Genomic DNA, 26,391 nt, shown 5'->3' on the forward strand with positions numbered 1-26,391 from the left:
CACACTTTGGGGCCCTTCTGGATGATTAGGAAGGGATTGTACCTCCCAAGATAACTGTTCTCATGAGGTTCTAGATCAGGTCTTGGTCCAGGCTGGATTCCAGGTGTGTTCATCCATAGGCTCCTTGGCTTCAGGCCATGTAGTCACTTAAATTTCTATGCTCACGAGTGGTATATCCTTTTTTACTCTCCCTCCCCTCAGTAAAATGGCAAATGACAGAGTGTGGCATTGTGACATTATTTAGATCCACAACCAGGAAATAGAAGCCAACTGGAGAAGCATCAGTTACATATTACCTCCCATTGTCTGCAGGTTCATTGGCTAGTTAAGATACTTTTCTTGCATTCTCAAGTTAACCATTTATTTAGCTATTCTTTTCATTTACCAAAGGTGTGTTTATTATTTTTTAAGCCATAAGGTAACCAAAGTGATAAAAGACTAAGCACAGAAATGCTCTATCACATTCCCAGTGCTTCGATACAACAGCAACCAGTGGAGATACCATTAAGTTGAGAAGGAGATACCAACACAGGAATGTATTACTAATTTGTTGAACCTTAGTAGATTAATGGAAGACATTTGCTGATTGATTATTAGCTGAAACAGACATCAACAACTGTTTTTCAACTAACGTTTTTTGTCTTGAAAACTGCAGCTTGGCTTATACTGACTCTGAAGTTGGTCTGTTTTGTGTGTTCAGCCTCTTAACAATAGCGGGAAAGTTATGGTTTTATTTACATCTCTCCCTGAGCAGATTTACACACACACATCCACCCTCCCCCTCAAGGGAACTGGGGATGTATTACCTAAATGATCCTTACTTTCTGTAGGGTACAAACTGTGGCTTTGGTAATTGGTCTTGATTGTCAAGTTTAGAAGGCCAGGAACATGGTAATTCTAGCCTGTGGTACTCTGCTCAAAAACGTGCGCTACCCAGTACAGCATTCTTTGTAGCATGTTAATTCATTTAAAAATGTTAAAAGTTTGAAGGATCTCATTGTTCTTTTACTCTTCTGTGTGTATGATTTATTTTGCAGGAATATAAATCAAAACATATTCTTGGAACATTTAAGATCTCTTTAAGGTATTTTTTGTGCTTATCCTGGAAGTATAGAATACTTTGTATACCAGAGCTAATGACAACAGATCTTTTAGTATTTCTGTGTTGTAACAATCGCCACTGGGCAGACAGCTGCCAAACATCTTGCAATTAATCTGATGCACATTGGCTTTCGTATTCTTTTTCTTTCAGAATAAATGCCCTGAGGTAGAGGAGTTGGTCTTCAGCCATTTTGTGATCTGTAATGACACACAGGAGACACTGCGGTTTGGCCAGGTGGATACTGATGAAAATATTCTGCTGGCCAGTCTCCATAGTCACCAGTACAGCTGGCGCTCTCACAAATCCCCACAGGTATTTGAGAAACAGCCTTACAAACACAGCAATTTTTAAGGTTGCAGATTCATTTCTTCTGCATTTGTGTGCCTGTGCCTAGTTATTTCCCTTTTTAAGTCTCCCACAGGGTCGCACAGTATGGCTACATCTGACAGAAACCCAGAAATGTTTAGAGGAGGGAGCACAGTGTACCCATGCTCCTCTTGGAGTGGACGTTCTCCTGTTCAGCTTAGGTGCTCTTGAGGGAGCCTGGTGTGGTAATTATGAGGTTGAACTCTAGAGCCAGAGTACATCAGCTTGGATCCTGGCTCTGAATTACCTCGCTTTGCTTTCATGCTTCAGTTTTCTCATATGTAAATTGGGGATAATAATAGTACCTGTTTCATAGGGTCATGAGAACTAAATAAGTTAATATGTACAAGGCACTAAAATAGTGCTTGATATACTATAAACATTGTATGTTGGGTATTATTTTTCATTTGTTTATTCAGATTCTTACTGTGTATATAGTCCGTGCCAGTCATGTCTTAGGCACTGGGAATTCAAAGGCAGAGAAGTCTTAGTCCTTGCCCTCCAATGACAGCTCACCGTCTGTGACAAAATGAGTGCAATGACAGACTAAGCCCAAGGGAGCACTGAGAAAAGACATACCAAAGGATGTCTGTTTTCCAAGTAGTATAATTCCATTTTCCTGTCACTTTAGATGGGAATAATTAGAGGGATGTGCCCTGCAGGGATAACTGAGGATGAATTAAATACAAAGATGATGTCCTAAATGAGTAAAAGAAATCCTAGGAAGTACTCTGAAGAATAATGTGTTTCTAAAACTCTGGGTAATAAGGAAACTACTGTCTGCTTATGATTAAAAGAAAGTCATTAGATTAGAGAGTTTTCCCATCTCGTCTATAGACCAGCTTTAGAATATGTTACACCCTCAGCTGTTTTTTTTTTTCAGTAGCTCGATTCTGATTTCTTACTTGCTTTTTCATCATATTGCCACACTATTAGTATAAAATTTGGAAAAGTAGATATAGTGCAGTTCTTCTTAAGTCTATTTATTTAATTCTGGTTATTCTAACAGGACATAAAGGCATCATACCTCCTTTTCTTATAAACGTTCTTACAAAAATGTCTCATATGATATGATATTGCACTTGTATTTTTAGAATGAATGACATTCCCTTCTTTTCTTTTTTTTTTAAAAATTATATTTTATTTATTTATTTGTGGCTGCATTGGGTCTTCTTTGCTGTGCGTGGGCTTTCTCTAGTTGTGGCGAGGGGGAATACTCTTCATTGCAGTGCAGGGGCTTCTCACTGCTGTGGCTTCTCTTGTTGCGGAGCACGGACTCTAGGCACATGGGCTTCAGTAGTTGCAGCACATGAGCTCAGTAGTTGTGGCTTGCGGGCTCTAGAGCGCAGGCTCAGTAGTTGTGGCACACGGGCTTAGTTGCTCCGCAGCATGTGGGATCTTCCTGGACCAGGGCTCGAACCCGTGTCCCCAGCATTGGCAGGCAGATTCTTAACCACTGTGCCACCAGGAAAGCCCGTGCCCTTATTTTCTAATCCTCCTTTTGAGAAATGTCTGTGTAAGCGAGTTTTTAAGTCGTTTGGTTGTTTACCCCTTATAACATCATTAAAAGACAATTGGTTGCTTGGTTGGTTTGTTTCAAAAATAATTTTTTTTCTTATTAATTGTAAAAGTAAGAACATAGAGCAGATATATAAACCAAAAAAGGAAAAAGAAAAAGACCACCTATAATTCCAACCACCCAGAGGCAATCCATGTTGTACAGCCTTTTAGAGCTTCGAAAGGCTTCTATGATCATTGCATTCCCAGAAATGAACTAGCAGTGATGGGAAAGAAACCTCTGAGAAGGTGCAGTAATGTGTGATCGTATACTGTACCTGTAGCCACTTCACCCATTCATACACACACGCTGCAGGCCTTAGCCAATAAAAAGCAAAGCAGAGGAAGCTTACCTCCCTTCCAAGTCATTTTAAGCTGAATAGACTACCATGGCCCTCAGTGACCCTCAAGATTCCCTGGAGACTGGAGCCAGGATGGGAAGGGTGATAGTAAGAACAGAAGGCTCAGGGGTGTGGAGGAACAGTAGTCTTCATGTTATGGATGTACGGTTTCTAGATGGGAAGGACATAAACAGCAAAAAAGAATGGCTAACAACTGCCACACTATACCTTTCATATTTATACTCTTCTGCACTTGGGTCTTTTTGTATTTATTACTAGTCTTGTTTTCATAATATCCCTGTGTGATATGTATTTTTTGTTATGCATATTTTATAGGTAAGGAGACAGAAATGTTAAGCTAAGATGGTGGTAGAGATGGAACTGAATCCCATGTCTTTTCACTCTCAATATAGTGTTATTTCCACAACATTGTCAAACTCTTCTAGGTTTTGGCAGCATGACTCATCTGTTAGGAGAGCCAAATGGTGAGGTTTTAAGAGAAGGGCTGAGAAATCACTGGTATAATACTCCACATTTAAAGCTAGACTAATATGGGATTCTTGGTACAAGTATGAACCCTTGCAAAGCTTTAAGAACCAAAAACAATAAGAACCTTTTAATGACAAACTGGAAACATAAGACAGGTGTCTATTAAACTTTTTTTTCCTCTTTTTAATTTGTAACTGCATCCTCTGGATACAAATTTTAAAATGAGCTACAGTCATTATAATCTTTAGACTAAAACTTAGATCGTATTTGTAAAAGGTGTCTCTTTACTACAGCTACCTATGCTACGTAAAGAAGTGTGTTTTACGACCCTCTGAAGCCAAACAGGTCTTAATGGGCCCAGAGGGTCTTCATGGAATTCCATACACCCACAATTGCAAATTCTGCTGTGTTCTAATGAGAGGTTACATCTGAGGATCAGAAAAGCTAACCACTTAGCTTCAAACTGCACCTGGAGGTAGTCATAGACTCACAAGTGAGCAAACTGTTCCTTTTTCCAGACTCCAAGTCATATCCTGCACTGCCCAGCAGGCTTGGTTTTAGGAACATTTGTGTCTGCATGTTTATGCTACCTTGGGTGTTACTCAATTCATAGTCTCAGGGAGGATTTCTAAAGTTCAGAGAACTTAACTCCACTAAACAATGTAGCTTATATTGCAGAGATCAAGAAAGTGGCAATGACACCTGGAAAGGTTTCAAAGAGGTCAGCATGTCTTAGAACCACACAGGAGGTTGCTATCAACAGTAAGTCCCAACAGGATGGAAAAAAATATGGACACAACCAATTCCAGAAATCCAAAGCTGAAAAACCTTTTAGAATTGAAATGTTATAAACTCTCCTTATAGTTTCTAACACATGCTCTGAGGCAGAATCACTTAAAATGCTGGATATCCCACAACAGTTGCTTGCCTAAGCAAACAAAGGAAAAACAAAACTTTTTCCTAGGGAATAATTGAAAATATTCAGCTGAACAGTCATATATGCCACCATAAAGGGCCCTTAAATATTCCAATTCAGTAGACTTCAGATCAGGTTGGACGAGAACAGTAACCAGTTCTTTACTGAGAAGTGCTTCACATTATATGAAGTTGAATCTAAGGACTGGATATGTGAGTTTATGGAATCTTTCCCCAGAATATGGGCAGTATACGCAGCTCAGAGTCAAGGGAAGCTTTGTTTAATTTAGCCAAACTGACTTTAGTGGCGCTTCCATCATAGTAGGACTTGTGTGTAGGCTGTTCAAGTTACTAAGTTAACTTCCTTTTCTGGTTAAGAGAGAGCACTGTTAGGTAATTAAACTGCTTGAAAAAGGAATGCCTCTATCTTGTATGTAAGGAATTACATTTGCTTTTACCCTCAAAACATGCCCAATTTAGGGCTTCCCTGGTGGCGCAGTGGTTGAGAGTCCGCCTGCCGATGCAGGGGACACGGGTTTGTGCCCCGGTCCGGGAAGATCCCACATGCCGCGGAGCGGCTGGGCCCGTGAGCCATGGCCGCTGAGCCTGTGCTCTGCAACGGGAGAGGCCACAACAGTGAGAGGCCCACGTACCACAAAAAAAAAAAAAAAAAAAAGCCCAATTTATAGATTACACATTTTTTTTTTTTAGAATTCTTACTACGAGTGACTTAATTTTAGTAATCAAACCATCAGTCAAGGTGGAAATGAGCTCTAGACAGAGCTATAGAAAATAACAAAATATTGCTCCAAAATGGATATAGTAGGAAGTTTTATAAGCTTGTGAAAATGGTAGATATTTAAAAATGCGAAATGCAACAAGGTAAGAATCAATTTGGAAGAGCAGCAGAGCACCTGGGAAATACTCATCTAAGTAATCAGATTTAGGGAAGAAAATGTAAATCAGACATTAGTTTCATCAGGCAGAGATTGGCCAACTTTTTTGTGTAGGGCCAGACAGCGAATATTTTAGGCTTTCAGGGCCTTAGAGCCTCTCTCAGAGCTATTCAACTCTGCACAAAAGCAACGATAACAAATGAGTTTGACTATGTGCCATAAAATTTTAAAATAAATTTTAAAATTTATTTTAAATGAGTGTGACATAAATTTTAAATTTTTTAAATAAAATTCTATTTATAGACAACGAAATTTGAAGTTCAATAATTTTCACACATCACAAACTAGTATGCTTCTTTTGACCTTTTTCAACCATCTGAAAATGTAAAAAACACTCTTAGCTCACAGGCTATACAAAAATAGGTGGTGTATCACATTTGGCCCACAAGCCATGCCTGATTTGCCAACCCCTGCTCTCAGGTCTCTCAGTGGACAAAATTCAGGAGACTAAAGGTTTGACATAAAATTGTCTTTGTTCTGATCTAAATGGGATTCCCATCACTTGAAAACTTGGTAGCATTTTTCAGAAATTATGAAATGACAGGTAATAGTTTAAATCTAACACTTATAAAATCAACCTGTGCTTACCACATAACAGTAAAATATTTATATTGTTCTTGTCCTCAGCCCATATAGACAGGAAGTTCCGCAGTTCTCTATTTTTGGATGTAAAAATATTTAAAAGTGAAATCTGATCATTTTTCCTCCTGCCTAAAGAAAAAGTGATGGTTTTTTGAGTATCTACCTATGTTAGGGAAATTCCAGCCAGTTGTCAATTTTATTGGCTAGACTGTCATTTCTCACTCAGTCACCACTCTTTCCATATCCATTTATATACCTAGAGAATGAGCACATTTCTTGTTGCCACAGTCACAAGTTAAAAAATTTAAAAGTAGACTTAGGGATGCAGGTAAATATTCTGTGTTGGCAAAACTGTTCGAACCGATAAATTTGTCAGATGTTCACCCCTACTATTATATGACACACAGCATATCACAGTTTGCTTAGAAAGGGCAATGAAAAGACACTCTTACGCACTGAAGGTACAGATGGAATTGATACTTCCTTTCTAGAAAGCAATTTGATAAGAAACATTATAGCTATTAAAATGGCCATAGCCTTTGACCCAGTAAATCTCCTACTAGTAATCTACTCTCAGGAAACAATCCAAATTAAAGCAAAGGTTTATACACAAAAATGTTTATTATAATTTGACTTATACCATCTAAAATCAAAATGTTCACTTTTAAAGAAATAGGTACGTAAAATCTGGCATATCTATGAGATGAACTTTTATGGGACCTTTAAATTTTTACATAGGAAGGTGAAGTGCCACCATATCATGTCAGTCAGAAAAGCAGAACATAAAATTCTACACATACAATATGATCTTAACAATATAAGAATAAATGCATAGAAAAATACTGGAAAATATGTCAGAATACTGGAAGATATGTCAAAATGTTACCAGTGGTTGCCTCTGAATGGTGTATTTTTTTAAGGTGGTATTTTTCCAATGTATTACATTTTTATATACTTCTCAACTTTTTAAAATAAAGGATATAGATTATTAAATCAGAGAGAAGTTAAGTAAAAACCCTGAAAATATTTATATATAGACTAAAAGACAGGAATTTCAAATGCTAATTAGAACAGTGGCACATGTAATGACATTGTTGGCCAAAAGTTCATTCGGGTTTTCGTAGCATGCTATGGAAAAACCCGAACGAACTTTTTGGACAACCCAATATATCAAGAATGGTTACTTTTAATGCTTCTCTTATGAACTATTGCAATAGTTTTTATCAATTATTCTCTTAGCTACATCTTTGCCCCACTTCAGTCTACCTTGCAGACTACAACTCGAGTCATTTTCCTAAATGTTTTGATACTTTCCTGTCCAAAAATGTTTACAGCCTCCATCATCATCTATTAAATATACCCGAATTATCTGGCATCCAAGGCCTGCCTCGGTCTACTCACAAGCCCTCCTCTCTGCCATTATTTCTGTCTAGCTGCTTATTTGGTCTCCTTCCCTCCCATTCATTTTTAATCAATAAATGATCATTTCTTGTGGCCTATTGTGTGTAATTAAATATGTACATTTTTCTAAGAAACTTACTGTCTGATGAGGGAGTCAGAAAACTAAACAAATTATTATAGACATGATCTATATCTATGAGGATATTGTGGCATCCAGACAGGGAGAAATGATGGGTAACAATTAAAACACTAGCCATAGGGAAGAAGAGCAAGAGGACCAGGAAGTACAATCAGCTGCATCTGGATATGGACATGGTCTTAATGAGAACTCAAAGAAAATGTTTCCTAACATGAGGAGGGGAATCTGCCAAGGCTTCCTAGTGGAAGGCATGTTTATACTGAAATTTCATGTTTGCATAAGTGTTAGGTCAGGGAAAGGCAGTGGGGAAGCGGTTCCAGGTAAAGGAAACAACATGTGTGAAAGCCACAGAGGCATGAAACAACATGGCATGGTAGGACTTGACTAATTTGGCTACAGTGTAGAGTACATGTGTGGAATTGCAAGACAGTAAAGTAGATGAAGGCCATGAGGGCCCTTGTATGCTGTGCACATGAGGCAGAACCAGGGAGACAGACAGGCAGGCAGCATGCCATGTTCAAGGGAATTCAGGTTTTGTTCAGAATAAACGCAGGCATAAATTTGCATGCCATGCTGAAGAGATGCATGCTAGGAAACTGGCTCTTTGGTGGTGATGGGAGTACCCTGATTTGCAGGGTTGGCTGATTATCATGGTGTAAGTACTCCTACCATAGCTGATTTCAAGCTACCAATGATTTAACAACCAGCTCATGAGATTCCTGAGTATTTAGCAATACTTTTTCACAAACAAGTATGAGCCAGCTCCAACACACCACTGTTTGGAGGAGTTATGTTCTGAAGAGCCTGGCTGTCCATTTTGAGGAGATATAACTAAATGTGATGGGCAGCTTTTGGCTACTGAAGGATTTTAAGTAGAGTCGCCACAGGATCACAGTTGCATTTTGGAAAGATTGCCGTCATGTAGTTGAGAAGACAGTCTAGAGGAGGCTGAGAATACATGCAGAGGGTTGTATGGGCATCACTGTATAGCCCAGGAGTGCGAGAGATTATAGTAACTGAGCCAAGACAGAGTAGAAGTCAGAGATTGGTGAAAATGCCTAACAGACTGATCTTTCTGTGGATAACAGCTATACATTGTGAGCAAAACACAAAACAACTACCTCTGGAGACAAACAAAGGCAGGCAGATTTTGGAGGTGAATAGAATCTTCGAGCAAGTAGTCTGCACAGAACGATTTACCCATTTTTTGTTGGCTTTGCTTTGAGGGCAACCACAGTCGTAGCAGTGCAGGGGTGGCCCACTGTCTCTCTGGCCCAAGGTACCAGGTGAAAGAGCTCAGGCAACCAAGGCTGCTAGACAGTGAGGAGAAAACCTTGGAAAATGGAAAGCCAGAGAATGGGAAAATAATATGTTGAAATTTGGCCCACCTGTCTGCTTACTACTGAACCACACATGCATGGGGCAGACTGAAAACAGATTGTACCCAAGGCTTAAAGAACTGAATTAATCTGCACTGCCACTCACCCAGGTGTAAGAGTTTTAGTTTGACTCTAAACAAATTAATCACCTGTTAAAAATATTAACACTCTGGAGGAATTATAAGAGAATCCAGAGTGTCCACAACATAGCATCATTTACAGTGTCCACAATATGACTCCAAATTACTTGACAGATCTCAAGAATCTCAAAAAAAAAAAAAGTTACTCAAGTTCAAGGGAAAGATAATTAACAGATTCCAACACCAATGTGACCCAGAGGTTGGAATTATTAGGCATATATTGTACTTTAAAGCAACTATGGCAACAGTAAAGGGATTTTACAGGTATAATTAATTTCTAAATTAGTTGATCTTTTAACATTTTTTCAATTGAAGTATAGTTGATTTACAATATAATATTAGTTTCAGGTATACAACATAGTAATTCAAAATTTTTATAGATTATACTCCATTTAAAGTTATTATAAAATATTAACTATATTCCCTGTGCTGTACAATATATCCTTGTTGTTTATTTATTTTATACATAGTAGTTTGTACTTCTTAATCCCCTACCCCTATCTTGCCCCTTCCCCCTTCTCTTCTCCCACTGGTAACCACTATTTCTCTATATCTGTTAGTTGTTTTTTAGTTAATCAAAACAGAGGTGATTCTAGGTGGGCTAATTTAATCAGGTAAAAGCACTAAAAGAGAGACTGGGCCCTTTTGTGAGGAGAGAGAGAGATACATACATTCCTCCTGGCCTTGAAGAAGCAAATTACCATGTTTCAGCTGCCTATGAAGAGGGCCATGGGGCAGGGAGCTGTGGGAAGCCACCAGCACCTGCAGGTGGCTGCCAGTGCTGGTCATTAAAAAGTCAAAGCCCGCATAATATAGACACCGGGGAATAAATTCTGCCAACAACCTGAGTGAGCTTGGAAGCGGATTCTTCCTAAGTCAAACCTCTAAATAAGAATGCAGCCCAGCTGACACCTCAGTTGCAATCTTGTGAGACCATAAGCAGATAACCCAGCTAAGCTCTGCTTGGACTCCTGACCCACAGACACTGTGAGATAATAAATGTGAGTTGTTTTAAGCTGCCAAATTTGTGGTAATTTTTTACTCAGCAATAAAAATACAACAGGACACAAGAAAAAAGTCAGTAAACTTGAAGATGGATCAGTAGAAATCATCAAATCTGAAGAAGAGAGGAAAAAAACGATTCAAATAAAATGAATAGAACAGCAGGGACCTGTGGGACAATTTCAAAAGATCTAATGTATGAGTAATTGTAATAAGAGACTGAGAGGAGAGAGAATGGGGCTCCCAAAATTAAAGAAATGATCTCAGAAAACTTCCCAAACTTTGTGAAAGACTGAAATTTACAGACCCAAGAAGCTCAGGAAAAACTCCAAACAGATGTTTCAAAGAAATTCACACCCAGGTACATCATAATGAAACTACTAAAAACCAAAGATAAAGAGAAACCTTGAAGCAGCCAGAGTTAAACTATAGGGGAAACAACAATTCAAATAACTACTGACTTTTCTTTATATATAGTGGAGGCTAATAGACAGTGGAACAAAATCTTTAACGTGCTAAGAGAAGGTTTCTTAGGGAGAGATCCATTTGGAAGATACTTTGGAGGTTATAATCACCAGGATTTGGTAATTGACCATGGAAGAGAAGGGCCTGGATCGACTCCAAGGTTTCAGACTTAGGGGACAGGTTGGTGGTGGTGTACTTGGCCACAACAGGGAAATGAGTAGGAGGACGATGTTTTCCATACAGAGAATGGGGCACAGTGTCCCTAAAGTCCATTTTGGACACATTTGAGTTGTAGGTTACTTTGGAGGCAGGAAGGACGATATATTAGAAACAACACAGATTTGAAGCCGTAAATACCTGGATTTCACTCCTAAGGTTTTTTAGCTGTGTAAAATTGGACGGTGTCGTAATTCCTTGGAGCTTCAGCTTCCTCTTCTGCAAAATTAAGAAGTTATTGTGAATATGCCATGAAATTACATTTATAAGGTGCCTACTAAAGAACTCAGCTCTGTGTATCCAAAGGTGCCTTTCCTTTCCTTTCTCTTTTCTAACCAGACCTCCAAGTGGCCATGTTGAATAGGCAAATTGAATGTAATAGTCTGGGCTAGAGGTAAAGATTTGGCCTCTCATCAATGCCTAGGTAGCAGTGGGAATAGACACGAATGCCCAAGAAAAGAGTGCTAACATCAGAGGATGTTATTAGTTAGCTCTTGCTGTAGAGAAATGTACAGTGGTGGTACAGGCGTAGGATAACTATTATAGATACTCCCATTCATAGGAGGAGAAAATGGGAGACACATGGGAGTTACTGATCCATAGAAATTCTGAAATCCAAACAGGTAATGTTGGAATTTTCTTAATCAGTAATCATTCATACTGCTGCTTGGGAATAATTTTCCATGGCTCCTGGCTTTGGACTTTTGGCTCAAGCCTCTATGTCATCCATCCTTTTCCATGAGAAAAGTATCCTTTGTTTGCTCCTCATAGTTTTCTCAGCCTGCTTTCTACCAGTTGAATTATGAAAGTTTAAAGGCCCCTTTACATTTTGTACTGTCTTTGTCTCTTTCAGTCTAAGTTGGCAGTGTTTCTGCCGGTATAATTCTTTAAAGAACACTGTAGGTCTCTTGTTAATCTTACTGTGGTTCAGCACTGTGGACAAAATCACACCCACATCTCTTAAAGACAGTTCCTTCTCTGCTTTGGGATTCTGCCCACACTGCTGGGGGACATCACCCTTAAGTGTTTCAGAAGCCCTATTGTTTGAATAGTTCATTGAGACACCAATTTAGATCTTTCTGAGATCTTAACAGAGAATTTTACAACCACATCCTTAGCTTCATTCCCTAGACCCAGCTCTCCTGGCTGTGTCCTGGATTTGATCTTTGCCTGGAAGCTCTTTCTTGATTTTTAACATCATTTCCATCTGGAAGGCTAGAAATTTTCAAAACTAGCAAGTCCTGGCTCCTGTTTATCTAACAGTTCTTCCCCATGCGTGCATCGCTCCTCTTGGACTTTAATATAAGCATCAGATAAAAGCCAGGAGGCACTTCAACACTGCCTGGAAATCTCCTTAGCTAGATCACATGGTTTATTAGGCACATTTTCTGCTTTCCATGTTACTGCAGGTTATGGTGTTGCTGAACTCTCTGCCACTGCATAACAAGAAACCCCTTTCCTCCAGTTTCCAGTAACATTTTCCTCATTTCCTCACTGGCAGCCTCCTCTAAGCCGTCAAGTTTCAATTAATAGTATCTTTGAAGCACCTTAGATATTCACCAATACTCTCAAGTCTTTCTGGTTTTTGTGCACAGGCCTGCTCCAATGCCCCACCCCACCCCATTTTAGGCTTTTGTTACAGTAGTACCCCATTTGCGGTACCACACTCTGTATTAGTTACATACTGCTGTTTAACAAATTACCCCACAACTTCAGTAAATAAAACAACAAACATTTATTATCTCGGTTTCATTAGCCAAGAACTTTGGGAGTGGTTTACCTGGGTGGTTCTAGCTCAGAGTATCTGATAAGGCTGTAGTCAAGACATTAGCTAGAACTGCAGTCATCTAAAGGCTTGACTGGGCTGGAGGATCCATTTCCAAAATGGCTCCCTCGTATGGCTCTTGGCAGGAGTCCTCAGCTCCTTGCTACAAGGATCTCTCCAAAGAGTTGCTTGAGTACTCTCAAGACATAGCAGCTGGCTTCCCCCAGATCAAGTTATCCAAGATAGAACAAGACAAAAGCCACGGTGTCTTTTATGACCTAGGCTCAGAAGTCATTAATTATCATTTCTGTAATATCCTAGTGGTTGTCCAGATCAGCCCTATTCATTGTGGGAGGGGACTACACAAAGGCACAAATGAAAGGAGACATGGATCATTGGGGCTGTCTTGGGGCTGAGCTGCCATAAGGATTTAAACCCCATAGAATTTAGGGGTTAGGCTGAGGAATGGGATCCATTGAAGAGGAAGATAGAAAACCAAGACATGGCAGGAAAACTGGGACATAATCGTGTTCTAAGAGCCAAGGAGACTATCTAGAAGGATAGAATTATCAGTGTCATATGCCATAAGGAGATTGAGTGAAGCAAGAACTGGGGAGACCATTGTATTGGGCAATTGGGAGGTCACTGATAGCTCAAGGAAAGCATTTTCAGTGGCAAGATAGGGATAGAAATCAGATTGAGTGGGTTGAAAAATGGATGGGAGGTGAGGAAATAGGGAGAATGAGCATGAATTTTTTTTTTTAATCTTGATTGGGTGTTAGCTAGAGAAAGCTTCAGGGTCAAGCAAGGATTTTAAATTAAAGTACCTTAGGCATGTTCATATATGAGCAGAAGTAAATAGCAGATAGGTTGGTGATGCAGAAGAGAGGAAGAATGATTAACAGCATCAGGTCCCAGAAGGGGAGAAGAAGAAGGCATCCAGACCACAAGTAGAAGAATTGACCCTGGATGGAACGAGGTTTATACCAAATATCTATTGCTGCTTAACAAACCACCATAAAACTTTAGTGACCTTAAAAAGTTTATTAGCTCATGAGTGTGTTGGTCAGAAATCTAGGTGCACTTAGTTAAGAGGTTCTCCTGCTGATCTCAGCTGGGCTCACTCATGAGGCTGCACTCACATGGTAGGCCAGCTGGGGCTGGGTGGTCCAAGACTGCCCCACCGACATACTCGATACTTGGCAGACCACTGGCTAGGGTTCTCTTCCATGTGATCCTTCCAGCAGGCTAGCCTAGTTGGGAGAATGAGAGCAAAGACTGCAAAGCCTGTTGAGCCTAAGCTCAGAACTCTCACAGAATCTGCTGCCACGTTCTACTAGACGGAGCACGTCACAAGGTGAGGCCAGATCCGAAGGATAAGGAACAAGGTTTTAACCTCTTGATGCGAGTTGCTAAGAGAATTTGTGGCCATTTTTAACTTACCACAAAAGCCTCCTCCTGCTTTGAGACCAGAGAGTGAGGATGAGTGTGAATGTAGATGTAGTGGGTATTTGCTGAAAGTAAAAAGAGGGAAAAGAAGTAGGAGGCTTTTCACTCCAGGGAGGGGCGGGGTCGGGGCAGGATGAGCCTGTAGAGAGAGGAGAGGACCTTGTGTACTGAGGAGTTTCTGTCTCCACATTAAATGTGTTAGGAGGCTATGGCTGTGTTTTCAACATGAGCAAAACTTGATTATATTTGAACTATGAAATGATCACTTTTGCTGCCTTTGACCTGTAGGTGTGTTGAAATGAGCAATATATACTAACAGACCCCTTTATATTGAACTGTATCAGCATTCCTGAAATAAATACCAGAACACAGCATTTATTCTTTAAACATACTCCTAGATTTTATTGAGAAGTATTCCACTTAATATTTTTGCATTTGTGTTCATTCATTAGTCTAGTTTTTTTTGTTTGTTTGTTCGTTGGCCTGTTTGAGGGATCTTTTGTTCCTTATTTTGTCTCAGGATTATGCTAGTTTTGTAAAATAAAATAAAATTTTCTGCTAACCAACAGTGTAAAAAAAAAAGGCTTTTAAAAAAGTGATTTTCCATTAGAGAAATGCAAATCAAAACTACAGTGAGGTATCACCTCACACCGGTCAGAATGGCCATCATCAAAAAATCTACAAACAGGGGCTTCCCTGGTGGTGCAGTGGTTGGGAGTCCGCCTGCCAATGCAGGGGACGCGGGTTCATGCCCCGGTCAGGGAGGATCCCACGTGCCGCACAGCGGCTGGACCCGTGAGCTGTGGCTGCTGGGCCTGCACGTCCGGAGCCTGTGCCCCGCGGCGGGGGAGGCCACAGCAGTGAAAGGTCCGCGTACCAAAAAAAAAAAAAAAAAAATCTACAAACAATAAATGCTGGAGAGGGTATGGAGAAAAGGGAACCCTCTTGCACTGTTGGTGGGAATGTAAATTGATACAACCACTATGGAGAACAGTATGGAGCGTCCTTAAAAAACTGAAAATAGAGCTACCATATGACCCAGCAACACCACTACTGGGCATATACCCTGAGAAAATCATAATTCAAAAAGAGTCATGTACCACAATGTTCACTGCAGCTCTATTTACAATAGCCAGGACATGGAAGCAACCTAAGTGTCCATTGACAGATGAATGGATAGAGCTGTGGCACATATATACAATGGAATATTACTTAGCCATAAAAAGAAACAAAATTGAGTTACTTGTAGTGAGGTGGATGGACCTAGAGTCTGTCATACAGAGTGAAATAAGTCAGAAAGAGAAAAACAAATACCGTATGCTAACACATATATATGGAATCTAAAAAAAAAAAAAAAAAAAGGTTCTGAAGAACCTAGGGGAAGGACAGGAATGAAGACACAGACGTAGAGAATGAACTTGAAAACCCGGCAGCCGCATAGCACAGGGAGGTCAGCTCAGTGCTTTGTGACCACCTAGAGGGTTGGGATAGGGAGGGTAGGAGGGAGATGCAAGAGCGAGGGGATATGGGGATACATGTATACATATAGCTGATTCACTTTGTTATACAGCAACAACTAACACACCATTGTAAAGCAGTTATACTCCAATAAAGATGTTAAAAAAATACAAAAATAAAAAAGTGATTTTCCACAGTATCTAATCCTGTATCTTGCTCATAACTGGCATTTGATAAGTGTTCACTGAATAAATAAATGTTGAGATTTCTCATAACATCTGACATTTCTCAAGAACATAGATTTAAAAGCTTATTTTCACAATATGAACATTGTAAACAGCATTCTTTGCATCATATTGGATGCTTTTATGTGTATTATATAGACACACAAAAAGAGATCCTCTGATCTCAAAATGTATGCTTTTGTATGCTGTCAATGCAGTTGGACTTGCAATTAGGAGTAGCTCCTGGTCTCCCCCACCTCTACCCCTTTGGCCTCCCAGTGGCCTCTGATGAAAACTATTATAAAATAGGAAAATGCTACAGGAGGGGACTAGCAGTGTACTTCAAAGGAGACCAAATTTCAGGTCCACATGCATGTCCAGCTCTTCCTGCTTGTGTTTAACTCTGAAGAAGTTTTATTGTTTATCATAAACTAAAAGTACATTGTACAATTACCAAATATTATTGATTTAAAGTAGACATTATTTCAAGTTAAATTTGCCTTATATTGTCTCTTTCTCTAATCATGGAAATAGACTCCCAGAAACTACAGTAACACCCTTGCTGTTGTGTAGGGCACAGCTGTCCACAACTAGCAATTACATTTAGGGAGGAAGGATTGTATGCCTTTGCTCCCCAGTGGCAGTAACAAGCTTCTTTTTATTGTTGCTGACATTAAGATAGCTAAAATCAACAGTGAGGTAAACAGTTCTTGGGACCATCTGGCAAGGATTTTAATCCAAAATATTCTGTAAACACTGACTCCATTTGAGTACCCGAGGCCTACTATCCAGTCACCATAAACTGCATTTTTATTTTAGTTCTAAGCAGTCATTGAAACAGCAGAATAGTAGACTGTAGACTCGGTCTCTTCACCTTTCTCTCTTAAAATATTTTCAGTTTCCTGAGAGATTCCAGGACACTTACATTCTGTGAGGACGGTTATTGTGCCTTGTTGAAGTCACCAGTAAATGGGGCCCTAACAGTTTTGGTCATTAAGTATCTAGTGGATAGAGATATTTGGAATGTCTTCATTTACTGTTGGGAAATACACTTAATCCCTTTAAATGAGAGGCAGAAGTTTGGGGTTGAGTTTTCCTTTTCCTGTATGTTTCAAAGTTTCTTTGTAAAAATGGTTTGCAGTATGACCTAGTTAAGACTTTTAAAGTCGTAAAGAAATGGCAAAGATAGGATTGTGATAGGGCACTTTATCCAGTCCCAGGGCTTATTTCTGGAGTTTTCTACAAGCCTGCATGAAAGGGCACAACTGGGGATTCTTTCAACTGTGAAGCACCCGGAGGAATGGCTGCTGGGGCTGCTAATGGTCTCCCTGTCCCTCCTCTGGCAATACATTTTAGATACTGAAATACAGCTTTGGAGAAAAATGTAACTGAGGATTCCTTAAGCTTTTTACAAGACACTCAAAGGCTTTTCACAAGCTACTGCTCTGCAAATGTGAATTCTTGATGTCTAAACATAAAGGTCCTTGACTGAACTAATTTTAAATGTGAATTTTAATACAGAGTGCTTGGAGAAAGGGAGTGCAGCTGGGCCATTAAAGCATGGTATTTTGCCATTTTTAAGTAATGGGAAATACTGATTAAGAATGTTATAAAGATTTCAGCGTACAGAATGTGATTGTGTTTAATCATAACCTGTTACCACAAGTCTGTGTAACAAAAGCATTAACTCTATTAAAGACAATGGCATACCTATTATACTGTGGCACTTTTTAATTCTTTCCATGCTGAACAGGATATTGAAGAGCTTATTATCTAAAGGTCAGAATAATGCCCAAGACATGGCCAAGCCCAATGAGTGTCAGATGCATGGAATGTTGGATGACTTCATAGTTATGAAATTATTTCATTTCTCATGATAATTCCTGACTTGCCAAGTTAGTGAATTTTAAGAACTCTGAGAGCAGATTTTAAGATAAATGTGAAATAATCCATACTTTTGGAGTCAGGGACTTCCCTTCAGGCATTAGTTCATATTTGACTTGCTTGACTTACACTTGGGGATAAAATGAGTTAGGACAAGGTCTTAGATACCACATTCCCTTACTGGGAAAGAAAACCAACTTGCACAACTTTGGCTGGCTCATGTTTCTTGTTATACAGGCACTAAGAAGCAGCAGTTGCCATGAAATACTTTATTTAACCTTTATGAAAATGTTTTCTTAGTATGGCAAGGCAGTTTAGTTAAATGAAAATAAATAACTGTAAAATTTTTGGATTTCTTTTATATCCGTCTGTTGACTTTTTTTCTAATTAAAAATTAGGGATAACAATTATAATTATCTAAATGGCCATGATGACTAAAAATAAATTACAGATTGCATAGAACTACTTGATCTTCTCTTAGGACACATGTTGGCAATGTCTTCTATTTTACATTAAACTAAATTTTGCTAAATGATGAATGAACATTTTAAAAGAAAATTTTTATTCAGACTATGGTTAGGTTTCTCTATGGTTTATATTTGTATTTAGTCAAAATTGATTTTCAAACAAACAAAAGCTGACAGTTTGGCTCACAAACTCAGAACATTTGTCCAGGTCTGAATGACTATCAAGCAGTATCTCCAGTTTCTTATCTTATTGGCTTCCATTTCTCAGCTTACCTACAGTATCCTTTATTATTTCCATCCAACATACCCTTATCTCTTCCACTGAAGAGTTGGGTTTAACCAAGAGCATGACTATCATTCTGTCAAGAGAGAGTGTCTACACAGCACCCAAATCTCCTGGCTGTTAGTGTCACTCAATTAAGCAGTTAATGTTTATATTTATTTTATCTAATTATTTAAAAAGAAAATGTGAATTATTCCATATTTTATAGACAGACTATCCTCTTCTGTACACACTCATAAGCATACATATCAAATTTCTCTGAATTTTTACTTTTCAACCCCTTATAGTAGCATTAAGGATGAACAGCCTCAAAGATTATCACACAGTTTTGGACTTAAGGCAGCTATTAGTGTCACAGCTCATGTTTTATCAGTCATATATCATTTAAATATAGGGAAGCCCATACCCTTTAGAAACATGAAAACAATAGATATGTGTAATGTTGAAATGACCTTTTTTTTTTTTTTACTGTGTGCATTTATATCTGATTTCATGATTAATATGTTCCCCAAAAGTTATGCATGAAATATTTTAACATATGAGAGAATTTGCTTATTAAATCTTTTTGCAAAAAAACATTGTGAGGTTGTGAGGTAAATTATTTTTCCCTAATTTAGGTAATTTCAATTTAGGTAACTTTTTAGCAGAGAATACCCATTAAGCATCCTATTGTTTTGTAGATAATGTATAAATTAAAAGTGCCACTACTCTTCACCCTACTTTTTCATCTTTTTTTTAACTTATTTTTCTCTTAAGTATGTAAATGTCCATAATAGACTGAACAGAGACTAATGTCTGAACAATGAAAGACCATAAATAAATTCTGGAATACAGATTGTAGTTATTTATGAGAAATCTTTTTTAATTTTTAAAAAGTTTCTATGACTTGATTATAGATACACTGAAACATTGATTAAGCCTTAATGTTTGCTAGATGTGGGCCATTTGACATCCTATTTACTCATGGAAATTCAAATGATTTATCATAAACTGTATGATGAAGTAACACATACTGTTTTAAAAACATGAAGATTAATAGATATATGAATAGCATTATTTCTTTCTTTATAATAATTATATACGTCATTTTTCTTTCATACCTATGACATTTTCTCTCATATTTCTTCATCTATTTGTCTTTTTGCTCTGCACAATTATAAAGATTTTCAAGTTTTCCTTCCATAGTAATTATTCATACTTGCTCTACTTGCATCAGTGTAGATTGTTATTCTGCAAATGCATTCTTTGTTTCCTTGCATTTATTTCTTATGTAATTTCCTTTTCATATCATCTAGTTTTTTTAACTTCAGGCTGTTTTCTATTTATACTAGACTCTTCTTTCCTCTCAGTATTTTTCTACAGAGAAATTTTTCTATAGAAATCATGTATTTTTGCATACTTTAGAGAAAACCAAAACCTTTCCTGATTTCTCTCCCCTGAATTCTGCAACGGGGTATTTATATTAACTAGTCTCTTCCCCTTATTTTCTAAGATGATATGCTTTTTCCTTTGCTTTGCAGTATCTTTTCATAGGTCTCATGGCTTATGTTCATGTCACTTTTGCTATTTATTAATGGTTGTATCATATGAATTGCCCTTGGTTATACTATATTATCATTTGAGGAATGGTGGATTTTTATTCTCGTATCTCCAGCTACAGGGCCAGATAATAAAGTCAGTTCCTATTCCACTTCCCATTTTCCAGCTGGCATTTCCTAATATTCTCAACTATACAGAGGTGGGTGAAAGCTTCTACATCCTCCCATGCTTCTCTGTTATCCTGAATTGTCAAAAGGCATAAAAAGCTACAGTTTCCCTCATTCACAACTACTGTTTTTTTGTTTATTTTTTTCCTGACTCTTTCTTCATCTATGTTTGTCTTGTGATGACCATTCATAAAATACAGTGGTAAAATAAATAAATAAATAAATAAATAATTTACTATTTAAGACTAGATATAGAAAGACCAGGGAGATAGTTAATAGCATTATTTCTAACAGCCCAACAATTATCAGTTACTGTGTTTCAGTGCCTTTAATGCTTTAATCCCTGGTGTTTATTGATGACGGATGCTCTGAGGGTAAGTGGCAGTTCCTGACCTAAGAGTTCACTGCCTCTTCATCCTCCCTTTCTGTACCACTCTCTCTCAGGCAGGTCTTCTCCCTAACTCTCAACTCTCCTCCATCCCCAGGAATCTGCACTCATGCCTCTTGGTTGCCTGAGAGCAAGATCTGACCTCCTGAAACAATGGTTTTTTGTTCGAGCATGCCTCTTTCTTTTCCAGGGTCAAAATTCAATGGTTCCATTTGGGTTATGGTCAAAGCTGTTAGAGGAATGAAAGCTGATGAGTTCATAACATAACATTAATTTTCCAAATTACATTGACAAGTTGTTTGCACAAAGGTTTGAAGCCATAGTTTGCTACTTTTATGACTGTCTTGGTTGTAATGCAATCAGTGTGGTTTTTAGACATCAATTTTGTACAGAAAGAACCACTCCAAGTTAGGTTGTCACCTGCTTTCGTTTATCAGAAGTAACAGTCCTATATATCTTTTATTCTATTTCAATATGTCTTTTTTTCATGTTATTCCTTTGGGTAAGTAAAATATATCAATCTCTGGTCAATCTTTTAAATTCCCCAAGCATGATACCTCTGGAGTCCTACAACAATTTTTTCCTTCCTCTCATGAATTTTTGCGCTATACTTTTTCTGGTGAAATATCTCTCCCACTATATTGTGAGAATTTTCGGTGTGTGTGTCTCATTTGTCCTTATCTCCACCATGTATAGTACAGTTAGTTGGCTTATGGTGAACATTTAATAGATGTAGATACTAAGAATATTTGCTAAATTGGAAAGAAAAAAAAACATTGCCCTAGGGGAAAAAACCCTCAAATTATTACATTAAACTGCTCCAAGAATCAAGTGAGTAAGTATACAACAAGCCAGACCCTGTGTGAGGAGCCAGTGGTGGAGGCCTCAGAGATAAACTGAGGCCCATGTCACCCTTTTAGCAAAGTGCCAACAGAGCAAATGGCAAAGCTGACTAGGACAAATGGGGAAACTTCATGCAGGAAGCTGAATTTGAGTTTTTAAAATAAAAATGTCTGATTTCTTTTTACTTGAAATGCAGGCTCTGTATGCTTTCTATTAGACTTTTTTTTCATTTTAATAACATTAATTTTTATCTGATTGCAAAGTAATACATATTTATAGTATGAAATTTGGAAATTACGTAAAAGCACACAAAAACACACACAAAAAGGAAACTTAAGACCCATAACCCCACAACCCCCAGATAACCACAATTAGCATTCTGGTATATTTCTAGCCATTCTCTCCCTTAGGAATAGGAATATATACTTTTTGTTTATTTTACAAAAATGGGATGTATACTGCACATATCTTTTTGTAATATGCTCCTTTTCTGGTTAATCTTTGGCTAAGTAATATTGTTCACGTTTTTTCATTCTGTGAGTTTTTCTCAATGGCTTGAGAGGATCCTGAGTATAAGAGAGGCTCTGAGTAAGCGCACCTCAGTTCAAATCTTATACCTGGCCCTCTTCAGCAGTGTGGCCCTGGGGAGGTCACACAGCCTCTCTGTAACTCCGCTTGCTTTTTCATCCATAAAATAAAACAAAATCAACTGCCACATAAGATTGTTTTAAGGAATTAATAAGAAAATATATAAAAAGCAGCCCACTGCTTGACACATAGTATGTGTCTAACAACTGATAGCTATTATTGTTTTTACTATATTTCATTTGACTAATTTCCTAGTAATGCCAAATTTTCATTATTAAAACAATTCTGGAATAAACCTACATCTAGGTAAATCTTTGCACATATGTATAATTATTATATCAGGATAAATTCCTGTTTAGAATTGATGAGCCCAGTGAGTATCTGAAACTTAGATTTTTTTGACACCAGGATTACCCTCCAGCGACAATTTTTATTCTAACATTTTGTGAGTGTGCCAGGTTTCCCTTCTTTTGTAAGAGGTTGTTTTATACTGATCTGTAGCCTTCATTTAATTCAAACAATCTTGAGAGAAAACCTACAAGCCCTCATATTTTGTGTCATGATACTTGTGGGATAACAGTGACTTATATCACCTCCTGAAAGGTTGATTTGGAAAGCTTTCTTTTTCTTTCTCCTATTTCCTCCAAACTACACTGCATCAAAGAGTCCAAGCTGTCCACTAGAAAATAATTCAATTTGACTTATTTCTACTTTATCATTCTTTTAGGTTGTGCTCTATAAAAGTAAAAGGATATATAGGGTCCTGAGAGTTCCAATATTGAATCAGAGTGACACCAAGCATTAGCAATTATCTAGACATTTTTCTACCTGGTTTTCAGCATTATTTCAGATACTCTGAACATCCTGAAATTCAACTGCCTTAAAAAAAGGAATAATGAGCAATATATTTTACTTTGTTTTCATGTTAGTTTATTGGTGTGAAATGTACTATCAGTTCGACTTATGCATTCCAAACGAGCAGTTTAACACTGATCTGTTTAATTTGATCTGTAGCTTTTCAGATATTATTTTAGATAGACAAGAATGTTTTACTATTTTAACTTAATTTTCCCTCGTGATGCTCATCTAGTATATCGTTTGGGCTCTAATTTATGCTTTAATATCAATATTGCAATGTCTGAATTATAGATCTGAGGGATTGCATTGATTTATAGTTTAATCTACTATTGTTATCCACATAAAGCAAATCTCCCGTATTGAAAGGTCATTCAAAATAGGAACTGCTTCTGAATATTTTGATTTGATTCTAATTTTATGATATTATTTTATGCACAAATATTGCCACTAAAAGTTTTGAATATCTACTTTGGGTTATTTTCAATAATCCTGATTCATTTATTCAACAAATATTTTATTGAATGCCTACAATGCACTAAGCTCTTGGGATATAGATATAAGTTTAGAAGTTTAAAAAACAAATATGATGCTTAAGCTTTAATATATATATAAATATACATTATATGCTATATGTTTATTTTATATATATATATATATATATATATATATATATTCAGTAGCTTATTTTACTTGCATTTCACATTAATTTTTTAGAACTCCTAAAATTTCCACAGAGAATACAATGGATTGGGACATTTTTTTTTTTTAATATTTATTTATTTATTTCGTTGCACCGGGTCTTAGTTGCAGCAGGTGGGCTTCTTAGTTGATGCTCACTGACTCCTTAGTTGCGGCAGGCGGGCTCCTTAGTTGTGGCTCGCCGGCTCCTTAGCGTGACACGTGGGCTCCTTAGTTGTGGCATGTGAACTCTTAGTTGTGGCATGCACGTGGGATCTACTTCCCTGACCAGGGATTGAACCCAGGTCCCCTGCCTTGGGAACGTGGAGTCTTAACCACTGCACCACCAGGGAAGTCCCTGGAGAAATATTTTGAAGTTATGTAATTTTCAGTTTCTTTATAGAACATTACATATTACTGTACAGTAAGTTACTGTAAAATGCAAAAAATATACAAGTGACTCTGAAGACAAACTTTCAATTTCTGATTAAGTAGAAATCATCTTGATAACAATTTTTAAATGAATAGTGAAGTAAAGTTCACAGAAGAGTATCTGGTACCTTCATTTATATTTAAGATACAATTTAAAATTTTTTCTTAACCATCCCCTCTCTGTTTCTCTTCCTTGGTGTACCCTATTATCCTAGATTTCATCTTGTTTTTCTTTCCTCTGTAATCTGTCGATTCAGGAATCCTCCCTTGGATGTACCTGTGGGTGGTCCTGAGAGCTGATCCCCAAGCCCCTGATCAGTAATTCAGTTTAAGTTTTATTTTTTATTCAAAAAAGTGAATGGAAAGTTCTATGCTCCCATTTGAGGTCTTCAGTGGAATTTAATCTTGCTGCCAGTGCAGCTCTGGAGTGGGAGGGTCTGCTAGAAAAAAATAAATGTAGCCCCTTGAGACCTTCCATTGAGTGTGGCTACTGTACAACCTGCCTTATACTTAGTTTCAGTTCCCATTGAAAAGTTCAAACAAGAGTGGTTCGCATTTGACTTTGTTTTTCCCCCACAATGGAAAATATTAGACACTAGCTAAGTAGGCCACAGAGAGTGAAAAGCCTGAATGGAAGAGGTGGTGAAGGAAGTGAGTCTGTAAGGGAAACTTAATAGAAAAAAGGGGAAAGAAAATTTCCAAATTGATAAGAGAACATTAAAGATATCTTGGACTCCAGGCAGAATGGATAGTAATATTTTGCTAAGCCCATTGCTTCCTTTCTCCTGTTTCTCATTCTGTTGCAGTCGTCCTGACCTTCACACTCTGCTCTCACCATCCTTTCAACACATTGCTCATCTATACAGAAGGCTAATTCCCGAATAAAGCACAAATTCCTTAGCTTAGTAAATCATCCGTGTTGGCCACAATCTAGATCTACTTCTCTCACCTTATCCCTAACTCTTCTTTACACGTTCCCTTTTCTCCAACCAGTTGAGACTATTAACTTTGCCCCAAGCAAACCTTCTGGCTTCACCTCTCAGATTGTCCCCTTGGCCCAGAAATGACTGTCATCCTTACTAGTTGAACTCCTACCCAAACTCTGAGACCCAAATGCTTCAGGAAGCTCTCCCAGTCACAGCAGCCTAAACAAGCCCTCTCTTCTCTAGACTTCTCTCATAATGCCTCTTGTTGGTTAGTTATGCATGCCTTATTTTCCCTGTAAAATCTTAAGCTCCTTGTGGGACAAAGACCAAAGCTCTTGTCTTTATTTCCTCTATAGTTCTTAGCATATTGCCTTCCTTATAGTATCTGAATAATAAAACTGTATTGGATGAATAATAGAAAGAAGTCTCATTAGGATTAGGCAGTCGTAACACAAATTTCACTTTTTTATGCCTGATTTTATAGTTTCTTTGGTATAGAAATAAAAACAGGTATATGAGTATTTGTTATTAAATGGAGACTTTTCAGTACCCATAGCAGTGAAATTGAGCAAGTTGGTCCAATAGGAACAGAACTTCCCACCCTCACTTGATGTCCAGGCGTATCTGAGCACCCCTGTCTAGTGCCCAAATCACTTACACCATGGGAAGGAGGACTAAAGTACCACTAGGCCTCCTGAATTCCTTTTTGTAGATTTTCTCTCCAAGGAATGTCATTCCTTTCCTATTAAATTATATATATATAATTGCCAATGATATTTAGATGCTTTTTAACTGTAAGCCAAACATTACAAATATTCTGTTGGTCATGCGTGTGGGGAGAAACGTCATGTTTTTCTCCCACTTAACTTTTCTGTGTGAACTAATTCCAAATGTATCTGAATTTTCATAATTCAAAGAAAATATATGTGCCAACACTTTGAGAACAAATAGCTGCCAAGCGAAACCTGCCAGCATACTCCTTGGTGACATTCAGTCATTAAAAGCTGTGTACACAGAGTGAGCTACCTAAAACTGAGCTCAGATGCAAATGTGAACACTCCTCAATTAAAATTACATTGTGTACATTAAAACTTTCTTTAGAGGCTGTGGAATTTTCAAGAAAAATACAGCTGAGCTTGACCTTAAGTACCTTACCTCATTATTTTTTTGTCATTTCCAGCTACTAGTCTCTCCAAAGAAAACAACTTTCTTTGTTTCTTTTAGTTTTGTGTGGACCCTGAGCTTTATTCCCAGTTGCTGCTACAAAAAACTGAAATGGTTCCAAACACCACTATTGTTTTTCTTTTTTTTTTTTTTTTTTTCTGTAACTAATATTTAAACATCAAAGATACTCTGGTACTTTTATGTTGAAGAATGTATATAAAATCACAT

The 26,391-nt window shown here is 37.8% G+C and overlaps 1 protein-coding gene across 10 annotated transcripts in view; it reads left to right on the forward strand.

Moving 5' to 3' along the window:
• Positions 1–26,391, forward strand: part of VPS13B (vacuolar protein sorting 13 homolog B) — an 805,800-nt gene that overhangs the window by 714,146 nt on the left and 65,263 nt on the right. For all 10 annotated transcript variants that reach the window (XM_081258369.1, XM_081258366.1, XM_081258373.1 and 7 more), the window contains one exon: positions 1,253–1,414. In XM_081258369.1, coding sequence (XP_081114495.1) covers positions 1,253–1,414 — 162 coding nt within the window. The remainder of the gene's footprint in view (positions 1–1,252; positions 1,415–26,391) is intronic.

This window comes from Mesoplodon bidens (assembly GCF_964165515.1).
Source record: "Mesoplodon bidens genome assembly, chromosome: 16".
NCBI classification, from domain to species: Eukaryota; Metazoa; Chordata; class Mammalia; order Artiodactyla; family Ziphiidae; genus Mesoplodon; species Mesoplodon bidens.